This window comes from Haliotis rubra, unplaced genomic scaffold (genome assembly GCF_003918875.1).
Source record: "Haliotis rubra isolate DU_JTF1 unplaced genomic scaffold, ASM391887v1 Scf72, whole genome shotgun sequence".
Lineage (NCBI taxonomy): Eukaryota > Metazoa > Mollusca > Gastropoda > Lepetellida > Haliotidae > Haliotis > Haliotis rubra.
In genome coordinates, this window is record NW_025767435.1 from 1,542,237 (window position 1) to 1,558,052 (window position 15,816).

General features: G+C 39.8%; 1 protein-coding gene across 1 annotated transcript in view; it reads left to right on the plus strand.

The window, feature by feature from the left end:
* Window positions 1-8,645: 8,645 nt before the first annotated feature.
* The window catches only part of LOC124259372 (ankyrin repeat and SAM domain-containing protein 6-like), a 29,624-nt gene continuing 22,453 nt past the window's right edge, over window positions 8,646-15,816 (plus strand). Inside the window, 1 exon segment of the mRNA XM_046693499.1 lies at window positions 8,646-9,491. Coding sequence (XP_046549455.1) covers window positions 8,798-9,491 — 694 coding nt within the window. The 5' untranslated portion in view covers window positions 8,646-8,797.

The window sequence follows — 15,816 nt, forward strand, 5'->3', positions numbered from 1 at the left end:
TAGAGTTACTTCCCCTTGGCCAGGATTCCCATTCAGCTGTAGGGTGTCCGCACAGTTATGTCCCCAAAATAAGTTGTACAAAAAATGCACAAAATATGTCCCATCTAAATACTGACTGGTGTGACTTGAATACAGGTAGTTGGTTACTAAAATGTCCAAGGTAATTACATGTTAAAAACTCATAAATGTATAAGTCATAAATTTCAATTGAACCACTGTTGGAAATTGAAATAGAATAGGCTTCTCGGTATTCAAAAATCGGTTTTGCAAGATATAAGAATGAAAATATTCCATTAAAACTTGTCTATGGTATTAACTGTGTCGAAGGAGGTACGACGAATGCGTCTCAATGCTAAATGGGAATAATGATTGCATGGGCTTTGATAATATATATTTTTCACAGAAACTGATTACTCTACTTGAATGTTAAAAGGTTCCCCACTGATATCTGAAATTCAGATTCTGAAGAAAATCTAAACTTGCTCAATTTTCAGAAAGGTCTGGGCTGAAGGGAAAATAGTATGTTTCAGAGAGTATGAGACAGATTAGAATAAGACATCCATGTACCGTATTTATGTTGTACATAAAATTGAGAGCACCAAAATAAAGGAAAGCTGTTATGGGCGTGGTCATGGGTGATGTGATAAAGGTGAGCCATGGTATCCTCTCTTTTAGGGTTCACGGTTCGGGTTCGATTTTACTCTAGGTATAGACAAACCGCTCTAAATGAAAAGCATAATGTGAAATCGTTGCCACACTCACACACTCAATTAACCAACGCGTCTCCAGAAGGCTCCGAACCTGAGGAAAATGTAGGCTTGCTTCATTTAGGGCTTTCACATTGCAGAGGTGAGGTGAGGTGAGGTGAGGTGAAATTGGGTTTTACGTCGGGCTTGAGAATATTTCGCTCATATGACGACGTGCATGCGCGTGTATGTGTATGTGCGGCTGCTTGTAATAGCCAAGACTGAAGCTGGTTTTATAGTGCTAGCCCACTGAGATACCATGCGCAGTGAAGCATGAATACCCCACTCAGACACATTATACTGACTCCGAGCCGACCAGTCCTTGTTGTACTCATTAATGCCGAGCGCCAGGCAGGGACCAACAAGTACCATGTTTTAACGTCTTTTGGTATGACGCGGTCGGGGATCGAACCCGCGACCTTCCGCTCTTCGGGCGGACGCTCTAACCACTACACCACGGAGGCGGTTTCACATTGCAGACAGGGGTGGATGATGGGGTGGGTGGAAGGGAAAACAATGTGTTTCAAGGACTGTAGGGACTGAGGCAAACTCCCCTCAGCCTCAAATAAGGACCAGTTACGGCCTATAATCACGTATCACTCCCGCGCCAACTTTTGAACTTTGTGAGTGAGTGAGTTCAGTTCTACGCTGTGCCAGCAATATTCCAGCTATATGGCGGCGGTCTGTAAATAATCGAGTCTGGACCAGACAATCCAGTGATCAACAGCATGAGCATCGATCTACGCAACTGGGATACGATGACATGTGTCAACCAAGTCAGCGAGCCTGACCACCCGATCCCGTTAGTCGCCTCTTACGACAAGCATAGTCCCCTTTTACGACAAGCATGGGTTACTGAAGATCAATTCTATCCCGGTTCTTCACGGGTCTTTGAACTTTGTCAAACCAAAGCCTGTTTCTTAATACTACAACATTGAATAATATTTCATATGGATAAATTATCGCTTTTATGGATACTCATATTTATCGCTTTTAACCTTATATATGTATATGTTTTTCCGCCCGGACCGTCGATCCCCGGTCGCGTCATAAAAAGACTTAAAATTCGAGTGAGGTCTGTCAGCCTGAGTGGGGTATTCATGCTTCACTGTACCAAGTCTTATGTCTCTCTCTCTCTCTCGAAAATATTCCTCTCGATGACGCATGTCTAGGTCTATATACTTGTCACATAGAGTTCTGGAAATAGATGTTTATGTTCGATTTTGTTGAAATTTGTGAAAGTAACTTCCACGTCCATGTACGTAAGTGTTGCCATTAGTTTGGTCCTTATCTTACAGCGGAGGTTCCAGTTTGTTCATCCTAACATTGTTGACAAACATATCGCAAAGTTTTCTCAACAGCAAGGGGCCGATATTAACAATATAGACTCCCTGTCAATAGACCCGACTCCAAAAGACCAGCGAACCGAACCGGTCCAATGTACGAGCACGAACACAATGGCGTCAGACCGTTATACAAATCACATCAGTAAAACATTAATAGTACGGTCCTTCTCATCGAGGTGGTGAATCGGGGAAAGCCATCATCGGCGAAACATGTCAGTCTCGGCATAAGAATACTGCACATACTTTGAGGGGTCACGAAAATATAGACATTTTATGATAAAAGACAGAGTGTCTTTGCACTATGTCTTTACAATGCTAGTCCTTAACAAATGCACCAGTTTACAATAATAGATATAATGCTTTTGAAAACATCTCAGCATTTATTTGCTGAGTTATTTTGAAATGTCCATGATACAACCATTTGAAGAAGAGTTTTCACCTGACGAACAGTATTGTGTTGAATGTGTGCGTGCGTGCGTGTTTGCGCGTGCGGTGTGGGTGTGGTTGTAGATATATAAATAAAGTTAAGAGAGAAGACAAATTGTACTCACTGGCGCGAAGTAATTGCACTATATACTTATATTCCCATGCGGATTTCTATATGCTTTGTTTGGTATACGTTACAATATACACAGGCTATTCACTACTGGGTACATTTACCTGTCTGTACAATAACATAAATGTACTTAACGGGTCTCGTGTTGATACACATAACGCCGATACTAGCTTTCAGGACAATGGATAGTAGTTCATGGAAAGCACAAGCCTTCATACTCGATGAGACTGTAGGTGGACTAGGTTTATGCCGTACCCTTGGCGGCTAGCGTCCACACCCTGAGGCTGTTGTAATCAGACATTGTTCCCTGGAAACACATGCACCCCGTGTTGTGAGAAAATGATAATGCACTTGATGAAAAGACCCACTGCCCCACTGAGCTGCCAGTGATTTATTTGTGTGTACAATCTAAGGAAAATTATGTCAATAACTCACTCACTCACTCACTCACTCACGCACTCACTCACTCACGCACGCACGCACGCACGCTCGCTCACTCACTGAGCGTGAGAGTGCCCATCACGGTCGATCAGTGTTTTCGTTGGGATAGCCAAGTGGTCGAAGACATTGTGCCGAGCTTAAACGAGCCACGATCCGCTGAAAACGAGTTCCAATCCAAAGTCTTCCCATTAATGCTGAAAAATGGTAAACGCTTAGCTGGGACATTTGATTATACATTAGACTGAGAAAAATCCTGAAAAGGTTTAGCGACCATTCATGACGTCGTAAGTGCACATGCCCTGTTTTGTTTACCTATTTCCCAAGCCTTGAGTGAGTGAGTGAGTCGGTTGTCATGCTGCCGTTAACAGTAATTCCCGCTGTTTTAAGGCGCGTCAGCCTCATGTGAAGTTAAGATCCCGAACTGATGCCGGGCTTAGACATTTGACATTTTGTTGAAACCCTCACAAGCACGGGTATGGTACTGACAAGCACGGGTATGGTACTGACAAGCACGGGTATGGTACTGACAAGCACGGGTATGGTACTGACAAGCACGGGTATGGTACTGACGAACAAAGATACTTCACCTTGATCCGAACCCATGATCTTAGGTTTCTGATGTAGTCAAGGTAGAACATTCTGCACAAAGAATTTGTCGCCTTGAGCGTTTCGTTCCAACCAAGCCAACATCTTCCCCTAATATCCGGCGTTCGACATAACTGCAATATGATTTGAACATGATAAACCCAGCATATTTTACAGAATCATTTCCTCGTGCATGAGTCACGTGAAACAGACAAGATGACCCTTAAAATAACTTTCCAAGAAGCAGTTGAATAAGAAAGCTGCATATAAACAAGACTATTGTTTTAAGTAATATAAATATATGAATTCAAAATATATGAATTCGTTTATTGCACCAAACTACGACTGAAAATAACATGCCGATCAAACCACCACCTTCCTAACCTCCCTTGATAGATCGATCTTAAGAGTCATGCTTTGCACCCTCTCGATAAACCCAGCTCTGATCAGTTGTGTGGTATGTACCCTCATTAAAAGTGTATTTAATTCATTTGGCCATTCTGTTATGATTCCACGTAATAGCAAGGACATATAATATACCGGATAACCTAGAATAGCTGGTGTGCCATACCAGAAACCATCAAGTAATGGCTGGTTTCATACTCCGACAGCGACAGGTCGCTCTACCGCCAGACTGTTATATATTACTTGAACCTTGAACCAAACATATAAAGAAAACACTTGTTTATCTTCACTATCAATGATTTATTTATCCGCCATGTGTAAGGATTGCCATTTCCGCCTGGCCAGACCGTGTCAATCAATTGTAACTTTCCACGCTACATGTTTCAACGTTACAAACGATCGAAGACAATGCCTCGGGAACGTTGCGCACATTACTCATTCGACTTGTACCAAATGAACTTGTCTAGGGCAGGAAAACAAGGACTGGGATCAGTCTAGTTGAAAACAACAAAGTAGATCTACTCGTCTCGGCGGAATGTGCCGAAGTGACCCCGAGCGGATATACCAAACTGCTTCTCGGAATTCCCCGCGCGTTCTTGCCCAAACCGGCTCTCGTCTTAACCCGGTAATGCAACTGTTAGAAAATCAGAACCTTCGTCGATGAGGCATTGTGTGTCGCGCCCAGGTCTTAAAACGAACGGTAAATAAAAACTACGATGGGCTTAACAAGATTGGCCCTGTTGAAAATGAAACTCTCGAGTTCTTTATGATACAGCATTAGTAATCAGAAACTGACATAAATATATATTTATCATCCAAAACTGTGTTCCACAGCAGATATTGCTTGTGTGAGATCAAACGATACCTCTTAGGAGGTATCGTTTTGACAGTAGATTTTGTACAATGCCCTGACATCATCAATGATATGACGTCAAAATCCTGATGACGTCACAATGCTGTGACACGCTGCAAACCTAATGGCAGTACCGTGTTCAGAGATAGAATAGAATAGAATAGAATAGAATAGAATAGAATAGAATAGAATAGAATAGAATAATACTTTAATGCCTTTTCAGGAATTTGTGTTACATCAGCAGAGCTACTGACACTGACACAGAGATGTACATTTTTCATTGAAAACTAATGAAGAGTGATTTTTGATGATAATAGAATCTCACCCTCGTGTCTTCTGATATCAAATATATGAACTCGTGGTGATATATTTGATATAAAAAGACACTCGGGTGAGATTATCTATTCATTTCATGATTTTGAACTACCTCTGTTTCTAAAGATCCACGTTCGGGGCAGCGAAGCGGCCGAGGATCTAGGGGATTCCGTGGGCATGCTCCCCCTGGGATGTTTCAACATGCTCTCAGATGCAATTTCCTGCTTTCTGAAGGTAAAATGACTCCATTTATGTAATCTCCAATTTTGTATAAAATATCATTTTTTCCTGCTACGTTTGACCAAATATTTTCATGTAACATATGTTATATTTGGGATTACACTTTCTCAGGAAAGTACAGATTCTAGTACTTTTTGGGGGGTTGAGTCCCATCCGGGATTCGAACCCACACACTCAAAGTCAGGCACCTAATCGCCAGCGCACAAAGTCAAACGCCTAGACCGCTCAGCCACCGCAATGGCAAGTAAAAACGTACTAGAATCTGTACTTTACTGAGAAAGTGTAATCCCAAATATAACATGTTACATTTGACCAGCTTCTAAAATGGCATTGTGTATTTGAAATATTATCATGTTTTTCAAAAATGTTTCTTTGTTCAAAATTGTAGCATCTGTACATAATGTTCTGAAGTAAACTTTATAAGTATGTTTAGACATATCTGTATATATGCAAAAGAACTGTTTTATTCAGATAAAGCATTAATATACAATATTTGTAGATATTAAATTCAGTTGACAGTCCAGAAGTTGCACGTGACATTGCCAATATATACATGATATCTTTGTTCAAGGCAACGTTTGTTCAATATTTTGAAGTCATGAGGATTGAATGCAGTCTTTTTTCTAATTAATTCTTTTGTTCGTTAATTATCATTAGGTATTGCACAATATGCCTTCAGTTTATAGGGTTCCGTGCAGTCTATGTCATTGCCCTGGATTTCTTTATTTTATTTATTAATGGTTGTTGTAGTCATACGTAATCATATTCTGGTACCGATCATCTGTCAGAAGGGCTGTCCGGAATCTTTGCGTCTTTAATTGAAGTGTGGATTTCAGGGCTACGGTGAGGGTATTAATACTTTGATGCACAAAAAAAAATAATCTGTAAAAATCTGTAAAGAAAAAAGAAATGTAACGGACATTCCTAAAATACATCTAAACGAAAACGTTTTATGTTGACGGTAGTGTACGTGTTAGGCGTTGACGTAATGAACTCTACGCTGATGGCTGCGTCATTCAAGCTAACATATGTATTGGTGCAAGAATGATGGTCTGGGGAACTTTCAGCATCCACCATAGGTCTCAGGTCATTATAGGTCTTCAGGTGATCCTTCAATCACTTGCTATCTCGATGAATCGACGTTGTAACGCTTGCGCGCTAGTCCAAGACTGTAGTTATTCACAACGGAGATCTCACTTCATCTTCAATGTTCCTTTGTAGACTTCTGTAAGACCAATGTAGTAAAAAACCTTTAGCTTTGAAAGAAATAACTCTAGTTATAAGTATGTGATCTGACACCATTGCGCTTCTTTTACTGTTTAGTATATAGGGTTTATCCCTCAGATCCTAGTCCTCAGTCCCTTGCTTGCTGATGATGTAACATGCGCTTTCGGCGATGCTGATTTCATTTGAAGGAGAGTGAGGGTACCTTGTCACGAAAACCATAAATGATAAGTAGAGATTATCCCCTCCCTTTTCCATACCTTGCCCCGTATCATCCCGAGACGCCCATATCTGACCGACGCCATCAACTAAACAAGCAAGAATCTATCATTTTTAACAACCTTTTATACTCTACAAAAATATTTCACTCAAACACTCAAAAAAAACAACCGCCTCGACCATATATTATTCAACATTAATTCAATAACTGTAGAGTGTCATTCTAAATACTTCAACATACTTCTGTGTCTCAATACATTCACCCGAAGGAATTTCCTCCCGCTCCACTTATTCATCTTGTTCCATCAATCTATTGGAAAGCGACGCTAGCGTCCGATCGCCTTCCATTTTCATCAAAGATTGCCGCAACTAATTCTGATGTCATTTTCATGACGTCATTTTATCTTGTTACGTTCCATGACGTCGCACACAGAATTGAGGGGGTCCGAGCAGGGAAGATATAGAGAATCTCACCCAAGTGTCTGCTTAATTATATCAACACGAGTTGATAAAGTTACAAATACCCGAGGCTTGCCGAGTATATTTTCACTTTTATCAACGAGTGTTGATGTAACTGATATCAGGAGACACGAGAGTGAGATTCTATTTATCATAAAAATCACTCTTCAATAAGTGTCAATGAAAAATGTACATCTGAACACTGTACTACCATTAGACTTGCAGAGCAGCGATGTCATAGCATTGTGACGTCATCAAGTTCATGACGTCGTAGCATTGTCAGGGTATTGTACAAAATCTACTGTCACAACGATATATACTAGGAGATACGTATGATCTCATACAAACAATATCTCCTGTGGAACACAGTTTGGGATGATAAATGAGTTATCTTGCCGGGTCCAGATATAGACCCAACCATTTCGCCAATATTGGGGTAGGACAAAATTGCATATACATGTACGGGGACATTACTACTGTATTAAGGGGATAATCTCTACTCCATACGATTCACTATGATGGCTGTTGATCGAGCACTCCGGCATAGCTAGTAATTATCAAACCGAAAGTCTACCATTAATCCCACAAAGTTAAAATCCGCTGGCGCTTGTCACAGATGAACGTCTGAAGTTGGGACATGGCCACACCTCCCTGCAGCCAACGTTAAGTTTAACTGAGCGTTCAAGGTTATTGCACTTGCAACTCCCCAGGGAGTTGAGATTGATAATACGATGTGCCGTTGAGATTGACATCCAATGATCGAGGGAAAAATACCAGCGCCTTGAGCATGCACCAGTTGCGTGGATATGTGCGCTATATAAATATACTATAATAATAATAATAATAACTTACGTAACAACTTCTGTGTATGTTTGTGTGAGTACACGCGCGAGTGTGTGCGCGTGCAATATCACAATGGGGGCCACATTGTACCCATACAGAGAATCGATCCCGGGTCTTGGGCGTGACGAGCGAACGGTTCAAACACTATAAAACACCGCCTCTCTTAAACTTGAATCTGATATCTTAAAAATCTTCAATCTTCAATTGAAATATTTTAAAAATACAATTAAAAAGGTGTTTGACCGACTTGAATCTTATACGCTTAGCCATTATTTCATGTTCACCATGATAACGTAGCTAGCACTGGGAATTTATAAAGACCATCATGTTATTCTGCACACAGAGCCGGTTTGAACGTAAATAACCGTGCCTAGTTTGGACGTACACTGGTTTGGCAGAAATTCCATCCAAGATGGCGACGTAGAGACGAGTGATGCTGCGAGGTGTCCAAATAGTGACAGTTCTCCGTCAGTGACAAAACTTGGGAAATTAAAATGAAATCGAACGGTACATGTTTCGTTGTGTATTTACCCATCCGGTGGTAAATATGATTTGACGAACTGAAATGGAGCGAACCCGTCAGCTGTTCATTGCTTGTGAACAGGGGGATGTTGTTTCTGTGCGAACGCTTCTTGACGATGTCGAGGTCGACAGTGTTGATGATGACGGTAACACACCGTTACAGGTTGCAGCAGCGAATGGCCACGAGAGCGTTGTCAGAGAGCTGATAATGAAAGGGGCGGCCTTGGACAAGCCTAATGTCTTTGGTTGGACCCCCTTAATGCAGGCTTGTAGGTATGGACACTCCAATGTCGTGGGGACACTACTTCAGAATCAAGCAGATATCAACGCCATCAACAGATATGGAGCCTCAGCTTTGACTCTTGCAGCAAGAGGTGGACATGTGGCGACAGTAGGCATGTTGGTGGATTACGGAATCGATCTGAATGGTTCGGGGGGAGTGTGTGAATTTACCCCTCTTTTGGCTGCAGCTCAGCATGGCCATGATACTGTGGTCAGGTTTATCATAGACCGAGGGTGTGATGTCAATTACAGGACACCGTCGACGGGGTTGACGCCACTGATGCTTGCCGCATTGAATGGTCACATGACTACCTCGCAGATCCTGATAGAGCAAGGAGGGGACCCTAATCTTGTGAATGTAAACAATAAAACCCCGTTAGCTATTGCAACGATACGGAGGAAGAGAGAGGTTCGAGGATACCTGGACCGCAAAACCACAAATAAACCAGAAGTTGGTAAGTTGGTGAAGTTTTTATGATTTAAATGACGTAAGTGTGGAAGTAAACTTGGGTCTGTGGCGTGACAAACTTGCAACCACAATTCACGTTTAATGGGAGAAAGGTTTGGCTGATATGCCTATTGTCGTAGGTACTGTAGATTGACTTGTGATGAGTTGTGTCCCCTTTGCTGTGCCAGGATTTTGATCATCATAGGTTTGAATCTCCGTATTTCCCTGATTATGGTTTGTATAGTTTTGGAACCATGTCAGTGATCATTAATTTTGTCAAAGCTGTAAACATATGAACAATGATTTAAAGTGTATAAAAATTATTCAATTTATGTTATAAAGCATATAAACACTGAAATAGAACAAATGTTTTCCACACTGTTACACTTACAGTTACAATGTAGTTTGTGAACAATGTTTATATGAGCTGAAATATATTCAGTAGTGTAGGGATATAAAGGGAACAAAGTTTCATAAAGAAAACTATGTTATGACAGGTTGACAAAGTAAATAGGTTACACTGTGTCACAAACACAGACAAATGTACAACATTGTTGTCCATGCTGTGTTGTATATCTGTTGTATCACCATGGATAGTTTGTCTTTCTGAAGGCCAGGGTTTGATTCCCTGTATTTAGAAATATTGGGGCCGGGTACCCTATGTGGCATGACCCAACCTGACCAGGGTACAGGAGGTAGCATTACCCAAACCCGGATCAGGTACAATGAAGCATTGTATTTGAATTCATTTTTTATAAGACCTGACTCAGCGGTCATTTCCAGTGATTCTGTCAGTGCTTTACAAGCAATTCTGGCAGGTTACTCTATCAGCTAGAAAATGTTGTGCATTGTTTGCTGTATCAATGTAAGACATGTGGAAGTCAACAGCTCAAGAATGATGTAACCTCTTACAGACCGGGTTCGATTCCCACATGGGCACACTGTGTTAAGCCCATCTGGTGTCCCCATCAATCATCAGTCACAATATTGACCTCTCATTGGCTGGACTATGTATTATGTAAAGGAATGTCGTTTGCCATGAAGTTCAAAATGTAATTCTTGCGCATATTAAACATGCGGCAGCTTTGCTACTGTATAAAATTTTAGAAACTTAGCAAACCATTATGAAGGGCAAGGTGTAAATGGGCCTAGTTGCCCGAATACCTATTAAACTTTTAATGATCAATCAATCAACCAGATCAGGTACTCGGGGGAGCATTATCCAACCCGACCCAGGTACCCATTAGAAAAAGTAACTGAGAAAAACAGATTTCTCTGATATTTGTGTTATGGTGACAAAACTACTCCATATGTGCAAGTAACACAAACATGTGCTTCCATATAAATCAAATATTCTTAGGGTTACACTCTAAAAAGATGTCTTTAAAAGAGATGTCACAAAATACATATGTAATTAAATTGACTGTTATTTTGGGATATTTCTTAGTGGTGTGCATTTGTTGACCCATCCGGGATGAACCCACATGTCAGGCAAATGATGTTTGCTTCTTTGACTTGAAAGTCTGATGATTTTCCTCATCATTTTAACTGTGAACAATGAAGTTTGGTTAATTATTTCAGATCTATGAATTTATGTAATGTATATTACTATCAGTAACATGTGACCAGTTACATGATGATATGGGTATGGGTAGTTTATTCAAGCCGTGGGTAGTGAAAGTTATTTACCCGACCAGGGTACTCAGGAAACCAACCCCAGCCTGTTCAATATAGGAGTACTGGAAAACTTTAAGAGTACATTTAGAATATATATACTGAATGGAAATTAATTGAGTATCAGTAATCTTGTGTTTCGTTTCATATATGCACCACAACATTGCTAGTCTTGTGTAAACAGGTCAATAAACAATAAAACAATACTTTTTCAGATAAAAACATCTGTAAATGATTCTAAGACCATACACCATTGCTGTGGTGCGAATCTGCTCACGCTTTTCTAAATTATTTCCCCGTGTACAGCCCATATTTTGTACCCGGTACATATGCTACTGCCCTTATCTGGAGCCCAGAGTTAGCTAACCTGTCTGTGGTATGACAATAAATCATTAAATGAATCATCTTTGCATATAATTTCAGCAATTTGTGAATGTGTAATGCATAATTATTGTTGAAAGAGATACAAAGAAAATGATATATAGAGCTGTATGTGTGACAGATAGTGTTTTATGACCTGTCAGCTTTAATCTATATGAATATGATGAAAATATCATTTCATGTGTCCAATACTTTTACTTACACTGATTAAATCTATAGAAGCAACTTTCTGATTAACCTGTACATGACAAAATGGCTCCTCTTAACAATGGTTTCTAACTGATAAGCCCTAAGGGACAATGTTTAGATGACAGCTTCCAGACTTTGTGGAAGTTAAGTCCCCTTAATGTTCTCATGGCTGCCCTATTGTGTGATAATCCCAGTATCAACTTGACATAGACTGATACAACAATAGCCTGGTTATAATCAGTGTTATACACCAGTAGTTCTTTACAAGGCTCGGAGATAATGGGGAGAGATAATGATTTTACTTGGCAGGAAGACAGGAATTGAACATATTCCAAAGTCAACATTAATAATGTTCATGCCATTCTTTACTTAGTGGGTTTGTTGTAGGCCAAAAGGATGGGGTTGTTTCCTGTTTCTGTGTCTTACTACATAGCTTGGTAAACATGGCTGAAGTTTATGACTAATGATACACAGCTCATGATACCATATGTATTACTACATGTTGTTATGTATTGTTCATTATATCATGACTGGATGATATAATAAGAGGTTATTACATGACAGTTTTCCTTTCGCCAGTTGTCTCGGGCTGATATGGTAGTCTCGGGCTGATATGACTGGCAAAAGGAAAACTGTCATATCATAACCATTTTATCATATACCACATCAAGGGATGTAACTCTAAAATAAACTAGGCTCCATCTATTGGAAGTTTTGAGCGTTTGCGTGTATTCATTCCGTACCAGTTTAGTAGCCGTGCAATGTGGCTGATATGGATTTTTAGTATTGTATGTGCAAAATGGTCCCTATTATTGATACTATATAGGTATATGATAACTTGCAATATGGTATCCTTGATACTGTAATCATGTGGCAATATGGTATCGTAAGGGGTCATGGGTGGGGCAGAGATCCGTCAGATTTCTGAATCATTGTGCAGAGTTGCGTGTGATACCAAAGTGATGCTGAAGGGGTCGTTGTCGGCATGGGTACTACAGATGCATACCCCAGGTACCCTAGCCAAAATCAGACTGCATAAATGTACACTAGGACGGGTCCTTTTGACATTGTGCCGTTTTCTTGATGAAAACTGTGATGTTGTTGTATTAGATACATTTGATTGTATTTTCTAAGATGCTTCGCTAAAAGATCAAAGGCTTTGACAGTACTTTTTCAAGTGATAAAGTACACTTTTTGCATTACGTCACACTGTATTGACGTCTCTATGCCATTCTCTTCTTCCCCTCTGTAATTGAACATACCCTTGGTAACCGACGTCACGATGAATGTCAGTTGTCATTGCCCAGTACAGTCTCCAACAGCACAGCCAACTATGTAGCATCCTGTTTCTTGGTGGTTTGCAGTTGCTTCAGTCGGCTAACATCACTGGTGGAAACAAAAGTTTAACTTTTTTGATGGAAAAATGTTTCAGCTCGAATTAAAATTAAACAGAAACACTTTATTACACTATACATGGTGTGTAGAGTGAACTGTATTTCCTGATTATAAGAAACGAGCATACACAGTAATGAATATTTCGTGATGCACAACACCACTCGTAATCAGTTGAACAGGAACAACTACATACGGTTTCAGTCATAGGTTGAGAAATATGGGCTTATACATATCTCTAGCATCTGTGCTGATGACAACCCCTTCAGCCAAAGTGATAACTCACCTCCATGCTTTTCTCCTGCATTAACCTGACATGCCGATACAATGGAAATTAACCAGACATGATACAATGGAAATTCTGTTTAAAGCAGCGTGAAATCGTCTCACTCACTGTCATGGGTAATATGTAGGGGTGAAACGGTATGCCCTCACTATGCAGGGGTGGAAATAACTTTAAAATTGCTAGTCAACTGGACATTGGAATATCAACTGGACACCGGTACAGTGTGATATACAAATTTGCTTGCCCGACAGAAAAAAACACTGGACTCGGGCGTCGGGCAATGGGTTATTTCCACCCCTGACTATGGTGCGGTACGTGTTGCGGTACAAGGCCCTCAGTTCAGTCCATTTCAGTTCAGTATATGAGATATAATCATAATGCAGAAAATTGACAACAAAAGCCAAACCTTACACTGTTTGATAATATTGAAAACAATAACCATAATCTTTGTTATTTTGAATGAAAAACTGCCATTTTATGACTTGATAGAAATGACCGTACGTAAACCGAAAATACCGAATTTTGTGATTGTATTATGGTATACCGAACTGAAGGCAAAATACTGCGGTTCTACTAGTACTGTGGTATACTGTTTCACCCCTAGTGATATGCATTACACTATCTTGTTCATGATATGTGGTGAACATGGATGTTCATTCAATGGAATAAAGAAAACATTGTCCACTCTTCATATTTTCATGTTAGTTGGTCAGTAAATCTATTAACAATATTATCTCATAATTATTTTTGACTATTAGAATAGCTTAAGAAAATAAAAATCTGGTTGACTTTCCGATGAACATTTATTCATCTCGTGTTGGCCTCACCTTTGTTAAATCACTTGAGATCATTATTGTTCTGGGTGTTATAGAAGATAATGTTGACATGACAAGACCATTGTCTTGTAGTCCTGATTGTGTGGGGACCTACATGGGTCAGGGAGCGTGTTGTCAGGGGTTACCTCCCATGCTGCAATGAGCTGTGTCAGCAATATTCTCTCTATTGTAGGTTCTTGGCTTTGTCGTGTTGATGCTGTATGGTTTTATCATGGTTATTGTCTTTTAAAGGAGGATTAAACTCTATTGTCGGATGTGGTCTGGTGCTTTTAAGGCAGAACCTAATAGATGACTTTTAACTAACTGAGATATTAATTGTCGCTGTATAATTGAGGATAAGCACAAACTTCTATATTTATCAACATAATAAAATTATGTCTGATAACTAGGGCTGCAATGAATACACTATGTGGCGAATATGATATGTATCATGAATATTGGGTAACGAATACCAATAATTATTCACGAATACAATATTGTAGTTAAGTGATTGATGTACAATATGGAACGCCCATGTTGACAGTTTTGATTTGTCACAGCAATACACAGTGATCTCATGACACTCAAATTTGGTATGTAATAGTTATAGTTGACAGTCAATATCGAATGTTCTCGTCACGATATGGCTGAAATATTGCCGATGTGACGTTAAATATTAACTCACTCACTCACTATAGTTGACAGTACCATGTGTGGCCTTGGCAAACTCACATGACTTGCGCTACTGCATATTCAATCCTTGCATATCTCACTTTCCAAAAGTACACAAGGGTTCAAGTAAAACGTGGCTCCCATAATTTTTTTTGTAATTATTCATTAATATTCGGTTCTGGTGACCACAAATAACTAATTGAATTCATGAAGGGCCACGGTTCGATTCACTGAATATGCGAGTGAATCGTTACAGCCTTACTGATAACATACAATGAAAAACAAGTGAGTTTTGTATAACATAAAAATGATTGGCTCATAGTGCTAATTAGTCCCAGTCTAGGCCCTCTCTGAGTAATCACTTACAGCTGGGATGTTTCCATGGAGATTAGAGCTAAAGGATTTTATGCATGACATCTTACTATCATGCTAATATAAATCATCAGGATCATATGATCAAAGGCAAACATAGCACCCAGCGATATTCTAGCTGTATGGCGACAGTCTCTAAAAAATTGAGTCTGGAGTGATCAACAGCATGAGCATCGATTTATGCATTTGTAACATTTATGATATATGTTGATAACTGAAACTTTATACTAATTATGATTATGATGATATGGGTTTAGGCTTCAGTGCAGATCAATTGCTATCAGCGATTTTTGCGAGCAAGAAATGTGCATCCAGTACATGCGAATATGCAGAATGGATGCAGAACAATGTATATTGTGTCCCAAAGGACACACCAAAATATTCACTGAACCAAATTTTCGACAAGAAATATAAAGTTCATGTTATAAATGTAATCAGTGCATCTTACAGTACATTACACGGTACTCCTACATTACTTTACAGGACTCTCATATTTCTCCACTATCAAATATACAGGGGATACTAAATGACCTTCCGTGTAATACCAGTTT